The sequence below is a fragment of the Octopus sinensis genome, linkage group LG1 (assembly GCF_006345805.1).
Source record: "Octopus sinensis linkage group LG1, ASM634580v1, whole genome shotgun sequence".
Classification (NCBI taxonomy): Eukaryota; Metazoa; Mollusca; class Cephalopoda; order Octopoda; family Octopodidae; genus Octopus; species Octopus sinensis.
This window is the reverse complement of record NC_042997.1, coordinates 16323575-16348430: the sequence shown is the minus strand read 5'-3', so window position 1 is coordinate 16348430 and position 24856 is coordinate 16323575. Positions and strand designations below refer to the sequence as shown.

The 24856-nt window shown below is 34.3% G+C and overlaps 2 protein-coding genes across 2 annotated transcripts in view; one reads left to right on the top strand and one right to left on the bottom strand.

The window, feature by feature from the left end:
- The first annotated feature begins 3539 nt into the window (after nucleotides 1-3539).
- LOC115211135 (GPI transamidase component PIG-T) lies at nucleotides 3540-24125 on the top strand. The gene is made up of 10 exons (XM_029780085.2): nucleotides 3540-3758; nucleotides 10898-11075; nucleotides 12613-12850; nucleotides 15383-15469; nucleotides 15987-16074; nucleotides 17498-17592; nucleotides 18840-19047; nucleotides 20645-20797; nucleotides 23077-23323; nucleotides 23854-24125. The coding sequence occupies exons 1-10, from the start codon at nucleotides 3569-3571 to the stop codon at nucleotides 24095-24097; spliced, it is 1728 nt and encodes a 575-aa protein (XP_029635945.1). The 5' UTR covers nucleotides 3540-3568; the 3' UTR covers nucleotides 24098-24125.
- The window catches only part of LOC115211143, a 37280-nt gene continuing 35150 nt past the window's right edge, over nucleotides 22727-24856 (bottom strand). Inside the window, exon 11 of the mRNA XM_036511096.1 lies at nucleotides 22727-24283. Within this exon, the coding sequence (XP_036366989.1) occupies nucleotides 24245-24283 (39 nt within the window). The 3' untranslated portion in view covers nucleotides 22727-24244. The remainder of the gene's footprint in view (nucleotides 24284-24856) is intronic.

Genomic DNA, 24856 nt, shown 5'->3' with positions numbered 1-24856 from the left:
GTAATATCATGAATATTAGAAATAAAATTTCCTATGCAGCATCTTTATATTACTATGTTTCTTTTCATTTCATCATGTAGTCTACCAGTTTCTGACACCATTAAATAGAATAAAAGTAAATACATACATAAATGAAAGAAGAATTTCCTACTTATTTTGATTTAATATTTCCTTACTTCTTCTCTTTCTATTTATTTTCATATTTTCTCTTGACAGGGTATGGCAAGAAATTTCAGTGATGCATGTCTGACATCTAGCACAAAATGTTATTGTTCAATGCTGCTGGTTTATTTTGGATCATTTCTTAGGAAAATGACGTTTGCTTGTTAATTCTATTGCTTCTTCTTTTTAACTTTTACAACAACACCTTATGTTGTTCATTTACATTTATAATGGTAATAATTTCTGGTAGTGCTTGATTGGAGAATAGTAAAAAGTTCCTGGTGTGACTGATAGCAATACTTTTCAGTTACTACTACTACTACTACTACTACTACTACTACATCACCACCACCACCACCACCACCACTTAACGTCCATTTCCCATGCTGGCATGGGTTAGATGGTTTGACTAGAGCTGGCAGGCAGGAGAGCTGCACCAGAATCCTGTTGTCTGTTCTGGTTTCTATGGCTGGATGCCCCTATGTAATGCCAACCAATTTACAGAATGTACTAGGTGCTTTTTTTGTGGCACCAACACGGGTGCGTTTTAAGTGACACCAGCAGGGTCATTAAGTAACTTGTAAGACAAAGACCTCTTAGTTGAGAGAGAGAGTAAAATTGTGGGAAGTGGCTGTGTGCCAGATGAGAGGTTTGAGTATGATAGGACAGAGATAGTTGTCTCACTATAGAGATGTTTGTTCCTACAGAGCCATGCCTGGCTCATAGGGCTGGTTTCCTTGGTGTATAGGTTCCCTACATAGACGGGATGCTGGTTTGTCGCAGGTGAGCTGCAAGATGCAGGAGGAAAGAGTGAGAGAAAGTTGTAGCGAAAGAGTCAGCAGAAGGTTACCATTACCTTCTCCCGGAGCCGTGTGGAGCTTAGGTATTTTGCTCATAAACACACATATCGCCCAGTCTGAGATTTGAACCTGCAATCCCTTGACCGCGAGTCTGCTGCTCTAACCACTGGGCCATGTGCCTCCACTACTATAGAGATACAGTTCTATATTTAAGAGATGAGGAATTATGTACATTATTTACATTTGATGGATATTTATCCTCATCTTGTTTGTTGTTAACACAACATTTCGGCTGATATACCCTCCAGCCTTCATCAGGTGTCTTGGGGAAATTTCAAACCTGGGTTCTCATTCCTAAGGTATTTTTGGGGTTAGTAGCCTGCACTCTTAACCATTATGCCTTAGGCCCACGGGCATATGGTAAATAATGTATATAGAGGAGATATTTGGTTACTCCAGTAGAACAAGGAAGGAAAAGGAAGGTGAGAGAGAGTTAGGGAGAAAGATAGAGAGACAGTCAGAGTGTGCATGTTTATATGAGAGAGAGGTGTTGGAGATGTATTGGACTCTACCCACAGGGAACAGCGAGGGGGGGGAGTATAAAAGGTATAGGGTGGTTCCATGAGAATGTGAGGGGATATGTTTAGGGATGGGGAAGATGTGACTATAGCAAGTGATGGTGAGGGAAACTGGAGAGGCTTGAAGGGGTAGGGAATATAGCTGAGGGCATGGAAAATGTGCAGGTAAGAACATGAAAGAGAAGCCTGAAGTGGGTGAGGGAGGGTGGTAGTGGTGGTGGGGGTTGCATTCTTGTTCTAGCAACTATGCTCTCAGAGCATCCTCCTCCACTTCTGACTTGGCCACCTAGGTAATGGAAGCTATCAGCTATTTCTAAGGATGCCCCTGGACATTTGAAGAGAGAGAGAGAGAGAGAGAGAGAGAGAGAGAGAGAGAGAGAGAGAGAGAGAGAGAGAGACAACTACTAGTTTCATTATTATTATCATCATCATCATTTAATGTCCATTTTCCATGCTGGCATGGGTTGGATGGTTTGACCAGAGCTGGCAAGCCAGAGAGCTGCAGCAGGTTCTAGTCTGATTTGGCTTGGTTTCTATGGCTGGATGCCCTTCCCAATGCCAACCACTTTACAGTGTGTGCTGGGTGCTTTCAATGTGTCACTGGCACAATTGCCTTTACATGGCACCAGCACAGGACTCTTGCAGGCCAATCCTCTTCAGCAGGGGACATGGTCTTAACACTTCTGGCATGGAGGATGGGTCTTCTCTAGTATAGCAAAGTGTCTGGTATCTCAATCCTTTGGACTGTCATCATGCTGCTAAACCTATCCACATTCGTACCAGACCAGAATTTTTTCAAAAACAATCATTGTGGCTGACCAGAAATCGTCTCCCTCTTCACATTCAAGCTCTGAAAAAGCTCTGGTCTGGTAAGGATATGGAAAGGTTTTGTGTGTATATATATGTATACACACACACACACACACAGAGTAGAAGTAAGGACCCGAAACCTTCAAAGGGATGTTTAACATCTAAGTTCCTGAGGAAAAACCTAATTTGTGATTTCAAAAGGATTATATTTTCGTCAAAGTCACGAGGGAAAAACTCGGGATCTTGTGAATTTTCCGAAGTCCTCTACCCCCTCCTCGATTCTTTCTGCGCATTTTTGTTTTCAGATTCGTTTCCTACGTGAGTGTGAAGTAGAAAGATATCCATTTTCCTCAAAGTTACAAGGGAAAAACATCGGATCTTGTGAATTTTCCGAAGTCTCCCCCCCCCCCCACAAGGAAAAGATTTTCTCCACAAATTTCTTTATAATCGTAATCTATACCGTTTGAAAGGTATTTATATAAAATTTCATAAAAAAAAAGAAACATTCTCCTAAAAGTTATGAGGGAAAAACATCGAAATTCGTGAATTTTCCGAAGACCTCTCCACCCCCGCCGCTTTCCCCGGAATTTTTGTTTTCATATTCGTTTCCTACACCCGTTGCGCTATTTTTTTTTTTTTCGATTTCGTTTCCGGGTAATGTCAACATTAACCCTAATCCCTAACAATTCATATAATCTGCAAATTATCTTAAATTTGATTAAATATTACTAAAATGAATCGGACCGCCAATTATTTGTCGTCCCTACCTCCTTCTCTCATTATTTGCTGCTGAACAATCATCTTTCCTCCCGTTCTCTCTCTCTCTCTGTATCGTCTGCCTTTCACTTACTTGCTTATTATTTATTATTACTGCAGTAACTGCTGCAGAAGACAAATTTTTCGAAGAACTCTTTATAAAAACATTACCTAGTGGTCATGTATATTTTCATTTCCAATTTATATATATATCGTAATTTCTGTACCAGTGTAATAAAACTGGCCGGTACACACACACACACATATGTGTGTGTTTAAAATTATAATTTGTTATTAAAACGCCTTTTTTCACATATATAAAATAAAGATAATTTTTTTCAATATTAATTGTTATCAGTATAAGGAACAGATTTTAGCTCAGTATATTTTGAAAAAAAAAAATTGCATTCGTATTCACTCCTTATCATATATATAGTATTTGTTCCGATTAGTTGCTTAGACATGGATGTCTGTCGACATAATGTCGTCTGCCTTTCACTTACTTGCTTATTATTTATTATTACTGCAGTAACTGCTGCAGAAGACAAATTTTCCGAAGAACTCTTTATAAAAACATTACCTAGTGGTCATGTATATTTTCATTTCCAATTTATTACTCGTTGGGATGTAGACATTCGGAATAAAAGCGAATGTGAGTATATATTATACTATATTATACCATTTGTTTTTGCATTTCTGTTATTCCGTTAAATTAAAGAGCGTTGGAATTTATGCATTTAATTAACTGCTTTCATCATTCACTGTTGTAAATTACAATTCAGAAGCAATTTACGTAGTCATCCGTCTATAAAAATTGGCCTTGTAAACCTAGTCAAAAGATCAATTCGTTTCCTCAATGATATATCACTCACGAAGCATAATGTTTTCATTTTCTAGTCAATTGGTAAAATAAATAAGAAATTACCGAATTAACTGGCGATCTTTCGTCTCTAGTAGACCTTTCCGTCGATTTCCGTAAAAAATTTTTTTTTTTTACATAACACACACATCAATGCTTCACATGCACGGTAACTTCAAAAGAACTTCCCTCGTCATACAATCGCTTTCTCTTAGTCTCTTTCGCTCTCATTACTTCAAAAGTTCCCGCAAGCCCATATGTAAAAAAAAAATTTTTTTAACGGAAATCGACGGAAAGGTCTACTAGAGACGAAAGATTGCTTCATTTTCTAGTCAATTGGTAAAATAATTAAGAAATTACCGAATTGTTATATATACATATATACTCCTGCGGCGGCGGATCACTGCTGTAATTGTTATATTTATGTGATGCGTTTGCAGCCGGCATATTATCTAATGTTTTCCGGCTTTATAAAGAGACTACACATCGATAGCTATATATATAATCAATAATAATAATAATAACGATTTCTTACATTAAAAAAAAAATTACTTGACGTGTTTAATTTGATGTTTAAACAATGATAATAGCAAATCAAACGTTTACAAACATCGGTGGAAATCTAAGAAAATGTTTCCCTAGAATTATCGTAGATCAGAGCTCATGGGATTCTTTTTCAAATAAATTACAAATTGGTTTTGTATCAAGCCATATTTTTCTTTTTAATTTCGGACTTTTAGTCTCATAAATATATATATATATATATATATATATATATATATATATATATATATATATAGTCTCATATATATATATATATATATATATTATTAGTCTCATATATATATATATATATATATATTAGTCATATAATATAATATATATATATATTAGTCTATATATATATATATATATATATACTCTTTACTCTTTACTCTTTTACTTGTTTCAGTCATTTTGACTGCGGCCATGCTGGAGCACCGCCTTTAGTACTTATTCTATCGGTCTCTTTTGCCGAACCGCTAAGTAGCGGGGACATAAACACACCAGCATCGGTTGTCAAGCAATGCTAGGGGGACAAGCACAAACACACACACACACACACATATATATATATACATATATACGACAGGCTTCTTTCAGTTTCCGTCTACCAAATCCACTCACAAGGCATTGGTCGGCCCGGGACTATAGCAGAAGACACTTGCCCAAGATGCCACGCAGTGGGACTGAACCCGGAACAATGTGGTTGGTTAGCAAGCTACTTAACCACACAGCCACTCCTGCGCCTATATATATATATATATATATATATATATATATATATATATATATATATATATATATATTAGTCTCATATATATATATATATATATTAGTCTCATATATATATATATATTAGTCTCATATATATATTAGTCTCATATATATATATTATATATATATATATATATATATATTATATATATATATATATATTAGTCTCATATATATATATATATATATATTAGTCTCATATATATATATATATATATATATAATATATATATATATATATTAGTCTCATATATATATATATATAATATATAATATATAATTAGTCTCATTTATATATATATATATATATTAGTCTCATATATATATATATATATATATATATATATATTAGTCTCATTTTATATAATATATATATATATTAGTCTCATATATATATATATATATATATATATAGTCTTAGTCTCATATATATATAGATATAATATATATATTAGTCTCATATATATATTATATATATATATATATTAGTCTCATATATATATAGATATATATATATATATTAGTCTCATATATATATATATTAGTCTCATATATATATATATATATATATATATACAATTGCAGTGTGAAAGGTGTTTGTAAGACATTTAAGAAACACAAAAGCCGTTCGATTCACTTCAACATTTAAGTTTAATTTGTCAAAATATTTTCGTCGCTTTAAGACCGCGACCTGTTCACTGACAGTACTTGCTATGCAAGTACATCTCCGATATATATATATATATGAGGTCCTGAAAAGGGTCATAGGGACTAATGCAAATTGTATGGAAAAAGGCCAACTGGAAATTGATTATGTAGTAATGAAAAAACAACTTTAGTCAATGATTAATAACAGTAATTATTTTGCAAGTACGGGAGACAAGTCTTGGCATGTGGTTTTATTATAACCTCATCACCGAATCATGTATGCTTTGGTATACTTCAAAATTAAGTTTAGTGTTTCAGATTTAGATATCTCTGGAGTAAGAAAAAAAAAGAATACCGTAAATATTCGCCTCAGGATTATATATATATATATATATATATATATATACATACAGCTGAACAATTACCATGTATGCGTGCATGCAAATTGACAGAATGAGATATAAAAAAACCAGGGCAGTAAATAGATTTCATAACATTTATCAAGAAAAGGTCTTACTGCTGTTTCCGGGATATTTTATATATCCCTTCATCAGAGACGGTGTGAGAAAATGTTTGAGTATTAATTATTGTAGAGAAGATATGAAATACAAAGGGAAATATGAGAATGAATATAGAAGTGAGATGCATAAGGATATTGTATTTGCAGTTACAAAGTAGAATGGTGTATATAAATGGTGAGAAAATTTTTTTTTGGTGAAGAAATTTTTCTTGTACCTGGTGTGTGAGTTCCGATGGTGGTTATATTTGGTCATTCCAAGCATAGAGCCTTAACACATTTTAATTCACCCCCCCCCCCCCAAAATCCCCTCAATCGACCAACACTGTTTACAAGGCTCTTTGCTTGGAATGACCAAATATTACCATCGTTGAAACTCACACACCAGGTACAAGAAAATTTCTTCACCAAAAAATTTTTTTTTACCATTTATATACACCATTCTACTTGGTAACTGCAAATACAATATCCTTATGCATCTCACTTCTATATTCATTCTCATATTTCCCTTTGTACTAATGAATGGCAAATATCTTTGAACTGTGTATTTTGATTTTATAATAAGTACACTACATCACTGCATGTTGTAAGGATTAGTTAGAAGGGCATCTGACTGAAACACTGCCTCAGAAAGCCTGTCTAGCCCCATGCCACCATGAGGAAGTGGATGTATGACAATGATGTGCATGGATGTGCATATTATACTTTTCTAACACAGGACTGAGTGAATTTTGTATTTGGTATTATGTTAGGAAAGTAATCAGCCTGAATAATTAATGAGTTTATGTGGAGTGTTGTGGAATTAATATGGTTAATATAGATTCTGGAAAAAAAGTGATTATTATAAAATAGAAGTTCCATGGTAATGTAATTCTGAGAAAAATGTGTTGCATTTATGCAATGAAAATAGATATTGAATAGAAAGTAAGGTGTAAAGACTGTGAGCTCAGGGGACTTTTAAAAGTTCATTTATAGATTTACTTAACATAGCAATGTATAGTCTTAAGTTTTATTTTCAATTCATTTTTCTTGTTAGGTATTACTTTATGTAATACCTCATTAAAATTTTTAATATAAATTTGGCAGCAGAGGAAAGATGCACGAAAAAAACCAAAAAGAGAAATATTATGATTGGGAAGAAATGGAGTAATGTTGGTGGGATGTCTGAATTCTTGCAACAGAGAGCTCTGATCAAAGTGTCTAAAGACCAGTTGATTGGTGTTAAACTGGATGACATGTTATATTCAACATCAAGAAGCGAAAAGGCTAAACGGATGTGGTATTGGGCTATCAGCTCATTGATTTTAAGTTCAATTGCACTACAGATGTTTTGCTGTGGACTTGAGCGCTACACCTAATTCAGTGTCCTTCAGAGTACTTAACTCGTAGGAATAGGTCCGGATCACATGGTAATTTCACCAATGAATACACTAAAATTGTAAGTCTGAATCCCATGGACAGCCTTCAACTTTTCTGTTTTAGTGACTAAGACTGCTGGCAGTGTGCTGTGCTTGAGAAGACATCAAGATAAAAACTGTAGCTATGTATACATACAGGCATGTCTTCTATGTCCCTCTCTCAGCTGAGAGATCCTTGTCTAGAGAGCTTGCAGGTGCTAGTGTCATGTGAAAAGCATCTGTGCTAGTGTCATGTAAAACCACCTGTGCTGGTACCATGCAAAAGCACCCATGCTGGTGTCACATAACAGTGACCATGCCATTGTCTTGTAAAATCTCCCATACCGATGTCACTTAAAAGCTCCCATGCTGGTGCTGCATAAAAGCTCCTGTGCTGGTGCCACATAAAAGCACCTATGCCAGTTCCATGTAGAAATTACCCAGTGCACTCTTTGAAGTCATTGGCAAATAGGAAAGGCATCCAGCTGTAAAAATCATACCAAAATAGCCAGTTGGAACCTGAGCAGCTATCCAGCTGGCCAGCTCCTATCAAAATGTCCAACCTATGCCAGTATAGAAAACAGACATTAAATGATGATGATGGATAAAGTGATTCTGGCGCCAAGTATGAGCCTTTAAATTCTTTCAGAGCTTAAGTAGCATTTAGATCATGGAAAGGAAAGTGCTGCTGCTGGAGTGTGAAAATAAATAATCAACAGGACAGCTAAAACTATTATAAAATATCAGATACATATTTCTTAAAGCTAAATGCCTAATTTTGTGAATAGTAAATATATTTTTAATATACTAAGTTGACTGTAGTTATAGTTGTTTCATGTAACATTAAGCAATTAATTAGTTTCATATGCTGTTCCTGTTTTGATATAATTATGTGTCAAATTATTGATTCTTTTACAGGGTACAGGTTTTTACCAATATACTGGCTCTGTGCTGTTAATTTTTATTATCTCATTTGTAACCAGTCTTTAAAGAGCTCAGCTGGTTGCTTTTTCAATAAATATAAATCATGTTAATGTATCACGATAAATTAAAACAAAATTACCTATGTTTCTTGGTATAATTTTGTGTGTATATAAATATCTCTGTATATTTATGACACACATGCAGACTTGGAGTGAAGTGGTGAAGACAACCTCAAGATGTTGCATCTCACAGAGATGACATGGGACTATATTGACAAGTAATTTACAGTATTGGAAAGACCCAACTGCAGAAAAACTCAACCAGCAGTGCAAACATGGCAAATCAGAAAGTCATAGAGGTGGTAGTAGTGTTGTAGACCAAGAAACTTTAATATATATACATGCATATTTATGTTTGGGATTGTGGGTGTATATGCTAAAATACTGCCAAGTCTACTGCCTTCCCCACACATTGACACCCTGTCAGCTACCTATCGTTCTTTTTCTGTCACCTTTATCTCTACTATTTGCTCCTTTATCATTTGTGCTATTCATTGGCACAGAACCTACCTACTTTCAGTCCTCTGCTACCATCCTCACTAAACCTCTCCACTTCATTTTGAAGTCTGTATAAGAAACTATATTGTGTCCAGTACACTCTACCTTCACTATATCTTTCTGCACTGCCAGTCATAATAAGCCTGTTTCACTCTGCCATCATGCTTTTGCTCCTTTTCACTATGCATGCTCTGTTATTGCTCTATCTTCTGACTCATATTGTCTTCTGTTGTTGCTGTGTTCTCTTGATTACATTACTTTGAATGTATGTACATGTTTTGGAATAATGAGTGCATTTATCACTCATCCTTCTATCATATAATTCTTTTATCATCTGTCATAATCATTCATACATTTGTCACTCGTGCCTCTCACTCTGTAAAATGGTTAGCAAGTAAGCAGAGATATGGAGTTGAGAGAATCTTTTTAATCTTGTCAAGAACATAGCTACTCTTTTGTGCTGGTGCCTGGCAAAACACATTCAGTACAATTTGTAAAGTGTGGGTTTTAGAAGAATCTTTGGTTTTAGCACAAGTATGACAACTTCTCTTATGGTGAATGTCATGAAAAGATGCACTCAGTACTCTGTAAAGTGGTTGGTGTTGGGAAGAGTTTCCAACCATAGAAACCCTCTGGCCCATTTAGGTGAGCAGCACCTCTGAATATATGCTGACTACCAGTATGACAACCTTTCCAATTCATACCAGCATAAAAAGCAGATATAAACTAATGATGATCATAAACATCCTACATACATATAGATACAGGCATGGCTGTGTGGTCAAGAAGTTGCTTCTCAATCACATAGTTCTGGATTCTGTATGATTAACTATACTCTTGAAGTCAGTACTCCTAGCATGACTGCAGTCTAGTGACTGTATCATTTGATGGTCCACTTTTCCATGCTTGCATGGATCAATTGGAATTCATTAATGCAAATTTTTTTTGTAGTTGGATGCCCTTCATGTCACCAACAACCATCTGTTACCATACAAGGTAATATTTCATGTGGTTGGGAAGTGAGCTTTTTAATTACACCATACCTATGTCTTTGGCTGTTAACACTATAACCATGTGGTTTTGGTTTGATCCTACTGCATTGCACTTTAAGTAATTTTCTTTGATATTGAGCTCAGTCTGACCAATGTCTTGTTTGTGAAAACAGTAGAGGGCAACCGATGGAAAACCTATCATATATGTATGCATGTGTGTGTGCATTTGTTTACATGTGTTTTTGCATTGCTATCGCTTTAACCAGCATTGAGATGGTTTGTGTCCCATGGGAACAAAATGTCCAATACTTGTTCAATGTGCAAAAACGTAGAATAAAGTACAAAGTACCTTCCTTGAAAGTAAATTAGGGTTGGTTAAGAGGGGTATCTCGTCATATAATACTACCTTGAGATATTTTGTCCAACTGATACCAACATTGAAAAGAATCTGCAGTAAAAATGAGGATGATAGTATATGTGAAAGACATGTTTCTTTATATGCTCATAATGTGATAATTAATCGTATTGTTGTTCATGTTAACCAGTTAAGTAAAACCATTTTTAATTTTCTTTGTTTCAGTCAATCAGTATCGGTTGTTTCCCAAATCTTTAGGAGACATTGTATCTGCACATGATGTTCAAGAGTTACATTTGTCTCTAACACAAGGAATATGGAGACATGATAAATGGGGCTATCCAATCCATGATGCACCACCAGGAGCAGAGCTTTGGGTTTGGTTTTTGCCTTCAGTTAAAAGGTAGTTAATAATTATTATTGTTCCTTAAAAACATCTTATACTGTGTTTAAGAAATGAAGATCTAAAATTTATAAGCTAAATTCATAAAAAATTCTTAGGTGCTGATATTAATTAATAGAAACCAGTAGAATGGCAGAAATGGTAAATGATGAAAAGAATGTTTTTGAGGTTTAAATTTGCCATATTCAACTTTGTCTTTTTGGCTTGCTGGCATTACTAAAATAAGAACCAGTTGTAAACTACATCCTCTTTGTGGCATTGAGTCATTGTAAGATATTAATGCTAATTCATCTGTGTGGATTATTAAGTAAATCTATAATAATAAATGGCAAGTTTGTGTGTTTGTTACTTTAACTCCTCCAAGACTATCCAACAGATCTTGATAAAACTTGACACGTGCGTGGGGCTTATGCACTTGGAATTTTAAAAAAATCGATTTTTAATCAGCATCAAATTTTCAAAATTCATAAAATTTCAGCATTTTTCGCACTAGCTATCATGACATCAATTTAATGAAAAATGCCGAAATTTGACGAAAAATGTTTCATGGGTATAAACAGACAGCTTATTAATGGTAATCTATTTAGCATTTGCTAATTCTTCATTTCAATGCAATTTGTTGTGATTTGTTAAAACATATCATTTCAATTTGTTTTAATTCCCCAGCATTTCAGGTTTGATTAGGTTAGAACATTTTATTTCTCAAGCAAAATGTAGGCATTTTGCACACTAGCCATTGCGACATCAATTTAACGAAATTTGCCCCAAAGCGTAAAATTTCGTAATTTTACGCACATGCACAAAAATGACAATGAGATGGATTTGTTACCAGACTCTGTTCATTTTTTCATCAAATTGGTCCTACCCATTAATATAGATTTAAATTTTTGAAAAATGTCAAAATTTGACGAAAAATGTTTCATGGCTATAAACAGGCATCTTATTTATTACCAGGTATCTCAACTAGTATGTAATACATTGAGACTGATACAATTGATTATATCCCTTCTTTAAATCTGTGTGTTCGTGTGTTGAAATTAAAGCTCAGTGGTGTAGCAAGTATCACTGAACAGGTGTTTACTTTTGGTATGCCAAATTCATAGGATATATTTGATTTTTGATTGAAGGCAATTTACTTCACTTATATTGTTAGCATTCTTGAAGAAGGCATGAATGTCACATCACATTAACTTGTTACTCTCTTGGTTTACTTCTGGTCTTTTGTCTAAGTAAGAAATTAATTTAGATGAGATGAAAAATAATGAAAAGAGCAGACAATTGAATGAAATAAGTTAGAGTAATGTCACTGTTCTGTGTTCAAGTCTCTTTTAAGATTGACTTCAGCTTTAGTCATTGTAAGTAGCAGTGATAAGCCAGGGTTGATTAAATCAGTTCTGTTCCTTTCTTATATATTTATAAATTATCCTAATGCCTAGTTATAATAAATTGATATGAACGGATGTTAATGTTATTGTAAATAAACAAACATATTTTGTTTGTACTAAATGAGGTTTCCAATTTTCTGTTTTTTATCTAGTGTTAAAGTTAGTTGGGCAGAGCTTGTAAATGCCCTCTCTGGTCTCTTTTGTGCGTCTCTTAATTTTATGGATGCAAAATCTACTGTCAATCCCAACTGGTCTTTTCGACCACATGGTTTGCAAGGAGAAGGCTTTGCTAAAGATGTAAAACTACTGCGTTATTCAGCTTTGCCAAGGGAAGTTGTTTGTACAGAGAATCTCACACCTTGGAAAAAGCTCCTTCCATGTGATTCAAAGGTTAGTATATTTACACATCATCATTGTTTTTATGTCTATTTTTCCAAGCTGGCATGAACTGGAAGAGACTTTTTGAAGGAGTATTCTATAGTTACATACTCTTCTTGATGGCATACATTATCTGTTTTTTAAGGTATTTTATTCCATTGATCTTTACATGATGACACTACTCTGCTGTTGGATATAATCTATGTGGAGCATAAATAAACTTCATTATTGCCCAAATAGTGTCAATACAAAGGCATGGGGACAAACGCATACTCTCTCTCTCTTACACTCACACATGCACAGAAGACAAGTTTCAGTACAGTTTTCATTTCCCAAATTTTAGCCACAAGACATTGATTCACTCGTGGCTATAGTAGAAAAAAAATTTGTTCAAGGATACCATAAGGTAGGATTGAACTTGAAATCATGTAGTTGTAAAGTGAACTTCTTTATCACATAGCTATTCCTATATAAACAAGAAATACATATAAAATGCCTGCCTTAATTTACAGGCTCATGGAGCTTATCCAGATTTTCAAAGCATTTAGGCTGGGAGTACAAGACTGCCTCATTGAATGAGATACCAGTCCATTGCCGAGTTGACCCACAGGTGCTGCTCATTTTCAGCTGAGTTTACTGGAATAGTGTGAAATGAAATCCTTTATTCAAGGACAGGCACCATCTGATTCAATAGTTATATGCACAACCTAACTACCAGGTCACATGCCTTCATAAGAAATACATATGCACACACACACACATGCATGTGTGTCTGCCTACTGTCTAGTCTACACCATTGCTCTCTTTGATAGCCTCTCATTACTCGCTTCTCACTCTCTTGTGCTTCACATCACACATTGCTGTCACTCATCTATTGCCCATAGATTGTCACCCATGTCATGATCTCTCTTGCTTATGCTCCCTGCACCAATATCCCTGTTATTCATTTCTTAATTACTCCTTCCTCTTCTCAATTCTCACTGTACAATGTTCTAGTGTAATTGAGGATAGCAGTGGTTCTGTTCTGTTCTTTCCCCATCATTCTTGTATGTAGCTATCTGGTATAGGCCCACCTACTTTTCATTCACTATATCACTGACCTATCACTCAACTCTTCTGATCCCTCTTGTTGCCTATGTGTGGATGGTTACATTGCATTACTTGTGCCCAGTTCACTATACATTTACTTTCCCTTCCTGTACTGCTTTCATCACTCCATGTTGCTCTGTCTGCCAGCTTACCTTTATTTATTTTTTTCTTTTTCATATCTTCTAGGCCTCTGTGATACCTCTTTCATCGCTCTCTCCCCTCTGGGTCACAATGACCTCTAAATTGCTTTCCTATCATCTTTGTTATATTGCATTTAGTATCTCAGAATACTGGGTACTGCTATAACTCATCCCATTACCATTGTTGCTTCTCACTCTATAAAAGAGCAACAGAATGGGGTTGTAAGTTCCCTTTAGTGGTGATGAGGATATGACTACCTCTTTAATGCTGGTGTCACAAAAAACACACTCAGGACATTCTATAAAGTGTGAGATGATGAGGAGCCTTTAGTGATGTTGAAGATGTCATTAGGAAGGGCATCCAGATGTAGAAATCATCATCATCATTTAACGTTCGCTTTCCTTGCTGGCATGGGTTGGACAGTTTGACTGAAAACCGGGGTAGCTGCATCAAGTTCCAATCTGATTTGGTAGCCAAAATAAAACATAAGCTAAATAAGGTTCCCTTATTCATCTAGGTGAGCAGACCAGTCCAATCCATGCCAACATGACTTTGGAGGCTAATGATCACACACATGCATTTATATACAAACAAATTTAACTTAACATCATCATCATCATCATTTAGCATCCGCTTTCCATGCTAGCATGGGTTGGATGGTTCAACTGGGGTCTGTGAAGCCAGAAGGCTGCATCAGGCCCAGTCTGATCTGGCAGTGTTTCTATGGCTGGATGCCCTTCCTAACGCCAACCACTCCGCGAGTGTAGTGAGTGCTTTTTATGTGCCACCCACACAGGTGCCAGACGGAGCTGGCAAACGGCCACGAACGGATGGTGCTTTTACATGCCACCGGCACGGGGGCCAGGCGAGGCTGGCAACGGCCACGAACGGATGGTGCTTTTACATGCCACCGGCACGGGGGCCAGGCGAGGCTGGCAACGGCCACGAACGGATGGTGCTTTTACATGCCACCGGCGCGGGGGCCAGGCGAGGCTGGCAATGGCCACGAACGGATGGTGCTTGAGACTTCTGTTAAAATATCAAGATATTTCAACTGGTGTATGAAAATATTGTTCTCATCACAGATTATTTATCTCTGTCTGTCTTATTGTTAAAACTCCTCATACTGGAACACATTCATATAACAATAAATCAATATTTCAAAACGGTTAAATGAATTTATGATTACCCTTCTTTTCCCTGTATTAAAGTTCAAACTTTAAATAAGCATATTTACAGTTTATATATTTATGGAATTTAGTATAACATGGTATCTTTTCAGTGATTCATCTTATTTATTTCTATGTTTTCCAGGTGGGACTCGCATCTCTTTTTAATGCAATGAAGTTATATGATACTGCTTATCATTCTTTAAGTGTTCATTTGAGATCTGTTTGCCGTGTAAGTATTTATCTCTAATAGTTTCTTCTATCTTGTACTTGTTTCAGTCATTAGACTGCAGCCATGCTGGGGCACTGCCTTGAATTTTTAGTTGAATAAATAAGCCTAGTACTTATTCTATTGATCTCTCCTGCTGAACCCCTAAGTTACAGGGATGTAAACACACCAACATTGGTTGTCAAGCAGTAATGGGGTGACAAATACAATCATAAATAGATATATATACATAAAAGTATATATATATATATGATGGACTTCTTTCAGTTTCTGTCTATCAAATCCACTCAAGGCTTTGGTTGGCTTGAGGCTGTAGTAGAAGACACTTGCCCAAGGTGCTATGCAATAGGACTGATATTGGAGCCATGTGGTTGGGAAGCAAGCTTCTTACCTTACAGTCACTCCTGCAATATTTTTTTGTGTAAACCTACATTTTCAATTAAATTTTGACATGAGTACTGCTTAGCATGGAATGTAAAATGAATGAATGAACAAACTAAACTATTTTTTTCTATTTCAGGATGAATCTTGTGTGAATCCATCTGTTGAACTCACTCAATCATTATCTGTTATATTTGACCCCACTATGAAAAACAATGGTTATAAAAGTATGTATGCTTATCATTTTGTTCTTTCTAGTACTAATATTTTAATAAGTACAATATAGTATAAAATCTTGGGAAATATGAAGAATTATGGAATTAATCAATGTCACAAACTGAAATTAGAAAAGATTATCATATAAAATTTAACATCTTAATGTTGATTGGGTAAAAGATAAACATTCGCTTCAGTCATGAATGACCATGGAATTGCACCTAGAAAGTTTCCCTCCGAGGCACAAGTCTGAGGGCAAAAGTATTTATGGAAGACCACCAGTTACCCATGCATACCACCCTCCCCTTCTTCATGCCACCGATGTTGTCCAAGCTAAAAGTAAATGCCAATACAGCTTGGTACCAGTGACATCACAACTCATTTCTACAGCTGAGTGAACTGGAGCAATATGAAATAAAGTGTCTTGCTCAAGAACACAACAGACAGCCCAGTCTGGGAATCAAACTCACAACCTCACTATTGTAAGCCCAATATGCTAACCTCCGAGCCATGCGTCTTAATGTTTATTAGAGGAACATTTTTATTTATAACTTGTGAAAAAAAGTTTATGGCATAATTCAGTAACTGTTTGTTGATTTCATAATAAAGTCTAGTCTATATTCACATGGCATGTCATCAATAATATGACATTAGGATATAATTGTAATTGACTTCTAAACATTGAGATTACCCTTCAAGCTTATGTGTCTCATTGCATAGAAATATTTCTCACTTTGTTACTCCAAGACTTGAGCTTCAAAATCAATGTTTTGAAATATAGTTATGTGTTGATTTACGAAAAAAATTTGAATCTTTCTTTTACAGTCTGCAAATATTTCTTGCCAATTAAATCTCTTTGTGCTGTGAATAATTTCATTATAATTTCTCATGAACCAAACAATGCACTGACATCATTTCATCACTCATATACTACTAGGTGATGAGAACAGGGGAATCAGACGAGTAAAGAACATGAAGATGCCGTAGTGTAGATCAGGATATCGTCTGATATAATGCTTTTACCATGTGTAGGCGTTATATGATATTTAGCTATGATAGCTTTAAGGGATATAGTTACTGTAATCTATGTAGAAAGCTAGTTTAACTTTTGTGTATTATTAATGATTATATTTTTTTTGAAAGGCTTGCCAAAATTTTAATATAGAAATGGGAAGCATCAAACTATTATATATATCTATATATATACCGGACTTTTGTATATCTAGTATACACACTCAAACTATTCTATAGTATCTAATATGGCATTTAACTTCTTTCTCTATTTCTACAGTTACAGAAATTTTCTCTAAAAATTTCAGCTGTTCATTTATTACTAGTTTGATTTGCTTATAATTTTTCTATTTCAAAATAAATTATTGATAATCTTAATGTTTTGTAAAGTTAGTAAAGTTATATTCTTTCTTTTACAATCAGATTGGTCATTAAGAAAACTTTTTGGACGGTCACTAAGAAACCAATGCCCCCTTGCTTCACACAGCAATATTTATATTGATGCAGATTGTGTACAGGTCAGTATAGAATAAAAACAAGAAAAATAAACCTTATTTGAAACATGTTATACTTTTAATATTTTTTTCTTTATTTTCAATTCAAAACTTTGTGAAATGGAAAGGTCTTTCATGTTATCCTTAAAAATACATAGACATATTTGTAAAACAGAATGGACTGTTGGGAACTTAAATATAACTATATGGAAACATTAATATCAAGTTGTTGATTATGACTTCTTTTATTGCTAGGGGTTAATCATCATCATCGTTTAACGTCCGTTTTCCATGCTAGCATGGGTTGGATGGTTCAACCGGGGTCTGGGAAGCCAAGAGACTGCACCAGGCTCCAGTCTGATCTGGCAGTGTTTCTACAGCTGGATGCCCTTCCTAACGCCAACCACTACGTGAGTGTAGTGAGTGCTTTTTTACGTGCCAGGCAGCGCTGGCATCGGCCACATTCGGATGGTGCTTTTTACATGCCACTGGCACAGGTATCACAACTACAATTTCCATTTGATTTTTTTGATGTTGATGTACTTGACTCAATAGGTCTCCTCAAGCACAGTGTGTATATATATATATATATATATATATATATATCATCATCATCCTTTAACGTCTGCTTTCCATGCTAGCATGGGTTGGATGATTTGACTGAGGACTGGCGAACCAGATGGCTGCACCAGGCTCCAATCTGATCTGGCAGAGTTTCTACAGCCGGATGCCCTTCCTAACGCCAACCACTCCGAAAGTGCAGTGGGTGCTTTTACGTGCCACCTGCATGAAGGCTAGTCTGGCGGTACTGGCTACAGCCATGCTCGAAATGATTAGTTAGAGTGAAGAGGAAGAGAATTACTGTTTAACTTTGGAGGACAGATAGAAGGTTTGGAAAACTTAAGCAGATGCCTACTTGGCTTAGACACAATAAAGGTAACAAGAGGAGAGTTGGCCACTTCAAGAGAGTTCCTGGTAAAAATGTCAGCAAGTTCAAATCTGCAGAGACTTTGTATTGATGACAAAAGGAGTACACAGCACAAAAACAGGAAATTAGGTGTAGTGATAGCTTCTAGATAAGGTAATCAGACAGAATGTGTGTGTGTGTGTAAGGTGAGTGCTTCATCCTACATGTGTGTAGGGTAATTTGCTTTGCAGATTTTCTGATTCTCATAAAGAAACTTATTTTTTGGGATGCAGTGACTGCTTGTCGGTTTCAGTAAAAATCAGTAACATGTTAATAGTATTGTTGTTGTTCTTTATTTTTATAGGATTCTGACTATCAATGTCACTTGTCTCCAGAACCTGATGAAATGACAAGTTTCACCTTGAAAGAAGAAAATTTCTCTTATGGAGTTTATAGTGTTGGCAAGCATACCAGAAATGGCAATTTCTTTAATATTGGTCTCAACTATGTCCAGCAGCCAAAATATACTTCTATTGTACCTCCACCACTGTATGTTCACCAATATATAACAGGTGAGTGTATTTAAAAAAGAAGAGTTTTCAACTTTTTTAGAAGTGGGGGAAGAAAAATAAGGAAAATCTTCATCATTCCTTTGCTTAGTTGAGAATCACACTGCATGCTGACATGCGATGTGACAGTCTAGGCTTTTCTTCACTGTCTTATCTGTTTTTGTATCACTAATTTCTATTGGTGGTCACAGTACAGGCAGATTTAGTTGGAGCACAACAGTTTCTGTTCTTCTGCTCTTATCTTTAGAGACATGTATCCTAGTACGGTCTTTGGAGCTAACAAGACTATTGATACTATCTCTGTTTTTGCATGTGTGATCTTTTTGTTTGTTTTGATTGAATGTGAAAGGCAATCTTAAAATGATGATGTAGGTCTCTGAGTATTTGAATAACCAAAGGTTGTGGGTTGGAGCTTGTTGCAGCAACAAACTGTTCTCTTTTTAATATTGTCTGTAATTTGAACATTTCTATTTCATTCTGTAAGTGGTCTGAGCAACCTGGGATAGTGTGAAGAGCACTATTTTCTTTCCTTTGTTGTGGAAAAAGTGGGGGCTAAGGTATGAATGACACCGTTTGTGATGGATCTAGTACGTTCTTTGGACACCAGTGTTGTTTCTTTGTGTTTAATAAATGTGGTGTCTGTGATTGTCCTAAATGTTTCTGTGCACCATTTTACTTCTTCGGCTATTGTACATTTGCTGTGCTGAGGAATGGTTTTACAATCAGGTTAATTGGAATTTCTTTATATTAGTACAAACTTTAAAAATTTATCTGTCTGGTTGACATCAAAGCCACTTTTACGATAATTATTTGGCATTTGTACTTTTATATAATCAATTTATTGCTATAACATAACAGTATTATTACAGTTAAAAGTTAACTAACAAGATTCTAATTAAAATATTAATTATCCATAAGTTGTGATACTTGATCACTTAAATCAGGAACAATATAATTCCATTTAAGTTAAAATATACTTCTGCATTTGTTTCTGTCTGTTGTTCCTTGTATATAAAGGGTTGACTACAACACTGCCAAAAATAAAAAGATTTGTATCTTTTGACATGGAATCTGCTTTTCAGAATTAAACTATAGCAGTTAGCCGCAGAAAAAAATAAGAAAAATATAAAAAACTTCATCTTTATAAATTTTGGAAAATAAAACTTGTCAGAAAATATAATTTATACATGTTTATTTTTATAGATTTAACCCTTTCGTTACCAACCTGGCTGAAACTGGCTCTGGTTTTGAGTACAAATGTCTTGTTTTCATAAGTTTTGAATTAAAATCTTCCACCAAACCTTCATCACAATGTATGTTCCCAACACTAGCTGAATGATAACTAAGTTATTTTACTAAATTCTTTGTGAAAGAAACACAGGGCATCTCAAAATAAATACAGTAATGAGATGGTTAAGAAAAAAATATTTTTTCCTCTTTTGGTCAGTATGGAGAACTATCTTACATAAAATTTGATTTTTTGATTCTTGCTACAAACTAGCAAAATATTAAAAAAAATATATTCTAATTTGATAAAAGCTATACTAAATTATCATAATTTGTCAACCATTTAATGCTGATTTTATTGTTTTGTTTGTAGGTTATGGCTTAGAAAATGGTGGCATAATTTGTCATTTATACAATAAGCTACCTGAAAAATTAAAAGTAATTTACCTACAATCGATACCATGGTTCATGAGGGTTTACTTTAATTCTGTCAAAATAATTAGTGCTGAAACTACTATTCAGCCAAGTAAGTATTGAATTACTAGTCAGTTAAAATGAAATTACTATTCGACCAAGTGAGTATGATTTTCTTTCTATTTAATTCAGCTGAAATATAATTAAATTATATTTATTCTAGTATTTTCTTTGCACTTTTGAAATTCAAATGATGAAAAATTATTCTTATAAAATAATATTTTTTATTAGGTTAGTTGTTTCCTTTCGAGAGTTGGGCCTCACAGAGGCAATGACCAAGACCTTTGGCATTATGTCATGCTTGAGAAGAAGACCCATCAAGCTGAGCAAAATAGAAGTTATGGCAGATACCGGGGTCATGCAAATTGGCTCCCATGCCGGTGGCATGTAAAAGCACCTGTTACACTCTCAGAGCATTTGGTGTTAGGAAGGGTACCCAGCCATAGAAAACCATGCCAAATCAGACTGGAGTCTGGTGCAGCCTCCCAGCATGCCAGCCCGGTCAAACAGTCCAACCCATGTCAGCATGGACAACAGATGTTAAATGATGATGATGTTTGAAAAAATTCATTGTTCACACAAAAGGATAGGTTTTCTAAATAGCTAAATGTATTGCTTCATTTAATGTAGTGACAAGTAGCGGTTACTTTCGAGATAAATAAATTACTAATTTAATATTACCAACACCATAATAATCATAAACTTTGGTATTAGTTTGTTGTTTCATATTCATAAAAATGATTCTACTAACTTTTTTAAAAGCTTAATTTTCATTTTCCACCAAATTTGCAATCAAAGAAATTTGCTTTTCATTTCATGACCGAAAGGTACTTTTATCCTGAATTGCTCAAGCTTTGCTTTGTATGAACTTTGCCATGAAATATTCTTCTATCTCATGTGAGACCTCTTCCAACCATTAATCATTGATATTCAAGGTTTCATTTCAAAATAAAGCCACTAATTGGCACCCTTGATATTCTGTCCTGTTACCATCCTGTGTCTTAATTAGCTTCATCCCTGTTACAGTAAATTTAGTTTTTCTGAAATGTTGCTGGTGAAAATCATTGTTATTCAATACATAACTTGCAGTGTATACAAGCTCACTATGAAAATCTTTTCTATTTCATTTAAATTCTGAATTAACTGCCACAATATTATCCATTTATTTCCTCTTTCACACTTCAAATAACTTTATAATCTCTGAGCAAAACATAGAAATGAAGAATATAATAGTAATGGAATTGTATAAATTAAATCTGTAATTTCAAGTTATTTTAAGATCTAGGATTTATAGAGTCACAATTAAAAAGAAACTTGATAATTATACATTATTGGAATATTCTGGACAGCAGCTCAGATATAAGAAAAGCCACCCTGATAATGTTCCTCTATCTTAATCAGTCAACTGTTCAATACTTCCATAGACGATGTTCTAAAAATACTCAAAACATTTTATTTATTTATTAAAATATTTTTATTTAAGTTTTGAAATGTCATTGTTTCAGATCTCATGTGATGAAATGTCTTTTGTTGATATTTTCAACCTCCATTTGTCCAATTGTTAAACACATACTGCTGGTTCTGGCTATTTCCATAACTTTTCAAAACGCTAAACAATTTAGGATGAAATCTATGTAAAATTGACCTGCTAATTGCATATGTAAATGACAGTAATTTCAAATAATGGCATAATCTTGTTTTCTGATGTTGAGTAAAAAAAAATTCCATGAGTTAAAATAACAGTAGTCAATACTTAATGTTCACAAACTCCTGGCAGTAGAGTCAAATGTATTCAAGTTACCCGTACCACTTTAATGAATTCAAATTATTTCATGTATAAGTTAAAACACTCTTCAGTAATAAATCTCTGTTGTAGATACAAGTTGTCAAAAAATAGTTTTTGATTTAAATGGTGAATGGAATGAAAAAAAAATACACAAAAAAAAAAAAAGAGTTTAATCAAAAGTAACTTGAATTATAATGAAGAGAGAAAGAAAACATGTTTAATAAAAATTAGAAGAGAAAACAGTGTTAAAAACATTTAAGTGGTAGCTTATTGCAAGAAAATGTATTTTGGAATATTGCAACGCATGACAGATGGTTAAAAATTAAAAAAAATATTTGGTAATTTAATGTGGCACGCAGCTTTACATAATTGAAGATATTCTCTTAATTGAGGTCTCACTTTTGGTTAATTTTACCCTAATCTTTTAAAAATCATTGCTAATTAACATATGTAATAAACTGATTAAGCATAGTTTCTGTATTGAGATGTAAACATTTAGAATTAATCTTTTCATTAGTAATATATATCATTCGTTTTATTCCCAGTTGCTATAAACTATATACAAGGAAAAGACAGAGTGCAGCCTTACACTTTAGAAATAGTTGTTGAACTCCCACCAAATTCTGTGAGCTCACTTTCTTTTGATTTTGACCGTGCCTTCCTGAAATGGACAGAATATCCTCCTGATGCCAATCATGGTTTTTATATCAATTCCGCTGTGATTTCTGCAATTCTTCCTGTGGCTAGAAACTACACTTCTCCTCGACAACAATCCTCTGTTCTAATTGACAGGTAAACCCTAATTGAAATTATTTTCATTTATAAAGCTGTTGATACAATATAAAATCTTTAATATGTAAAGTTGAAATTTTTTTCTCCTTTTTTTCCTATACTTGCTTGGTAGGATGTTTCAAGCAATTGACTTTTACCAATAACCACTCAGAAGAGAATGGACAGAGCCCATACTATTTTTTTTTTAGTTTAATTAGGCAAACTGAAACTAGTAAAGATTGGGGAAAATTTCCTAGGGGTGTCTTCTGCATGAAGGAAATATAATTAAGTGGTAGGGATAACATACTGAATATAGAGAGTAAATAATAAAAATAATGTGTTGGCTGGCCGCCAACACATTTTCCTGCAAAATATGGGTAGTTTATCCTGTTAATGCTATATTAGCATTATCCTGCGTTTGAGAATAAAATTATTTCCTTATCTTTAAATAAAATAAGTTACTAATATTTTATGTTGGATGAAATAAATAATTTTCAAAGAAAGAAATTCAATTGTATATATGTTATGAAATAATAAAAAATTTTGTTTAGTTTCAGAGAATCAGCTGATTCTGATCAGCTTCTTGTGAGGATTCATACTGAAAACTTGCTGCTCTCACTGCCAACTCCAGACTTTAGCATGCCTTATAATGTGATTTGTCTTGCCTGTACAGTAATTGCAATAGCATTTGGATCTATACACAATTTGACAACCCGGAGATTAGTAGCTAAAGATCCTGACCTCAAAACTGGTTTGAAACACACAATAAAAAAATATCTGCAAAAACTCTTTTGATAAAAAGTTAGCAGCTTTTTGGAAGTAATCAAGTTGTTAAATTTTTCAATTATAATTACTGTTTCTTTTTTTTGTATGTGTGTCTGTATATATGGGATGAATAAAAAAATAACCTTTTAAATTTTTTATGAACAAAAGTTTTTTCATTCATGTTGTCATTTCAGGTGTAGATATGGTGGATATATCCTGTGGAAGATAAAATAAATAGTTTATTTAAAAAAATAATTAAGTTCTATATTTAAGAGATGAGGAATTGTGTACATTATTTACAATTGACGGATATTTGTCCTCATCTTTCTTGCTGTTAATATAACATTTCGGCTGATATATTTAATAATATTTCCTAGAAATTAAAATTTCCTGCAGTATTTTATATAGTTTAGTATGAAGTTGTGTGATTAGTCACAGTAGTGTGATAGTTGAAGTGAGTTAACAGTTTGTATCCTATTACTAGCATTATTATGTTGTTATCATCATCATCATCACTTAATGCCCGCTTTCCATTTTGGCATGGATGGGATGATTTGACAGAGAACCAGTGTGCTACTGGGCTGTGTTGAGTTCCAATGTCATCTCTAGCATGGTTTCTTCCTAATGCTAGCCACTTGACAGAGTGTACTGGGTACTTTTTTCATGTCAGCAGCACTAGCAAGGTTACCATGAGATATGCATGATAGGAAAGAACAGAGAAAGAAAAGAGGAAAAAGCTCCCACTTCTAAGAAGTATTGTGTATGTAACAAAATCATAGACAGGTGCTA

Excerpts from the sequence above, each read along its gene's own strand:
- LOC115211135 (XM_029780085.2), top strand. The coding sequence starts at position 3,569 with ATGGATGTCTGTCGACATAATGTCGTCTGCCTTTCACTTACTTGCTTA. Across the intron at positions 19,048-20,644 it reads TGTTCACCAATATATAACAG|GTTATGGCTTAGAAAATGGT; the intron begins GTGAGTGTATTT and ends TTTTGTTTGTAG. Across the intron at positions 20,798-23,076 it reads TGAAACTACTATTCAGCCAA|TTGCTATAAACTATATACAA; the intron begins GTAAGTATTGAA and ends TTTTATTCCCAG.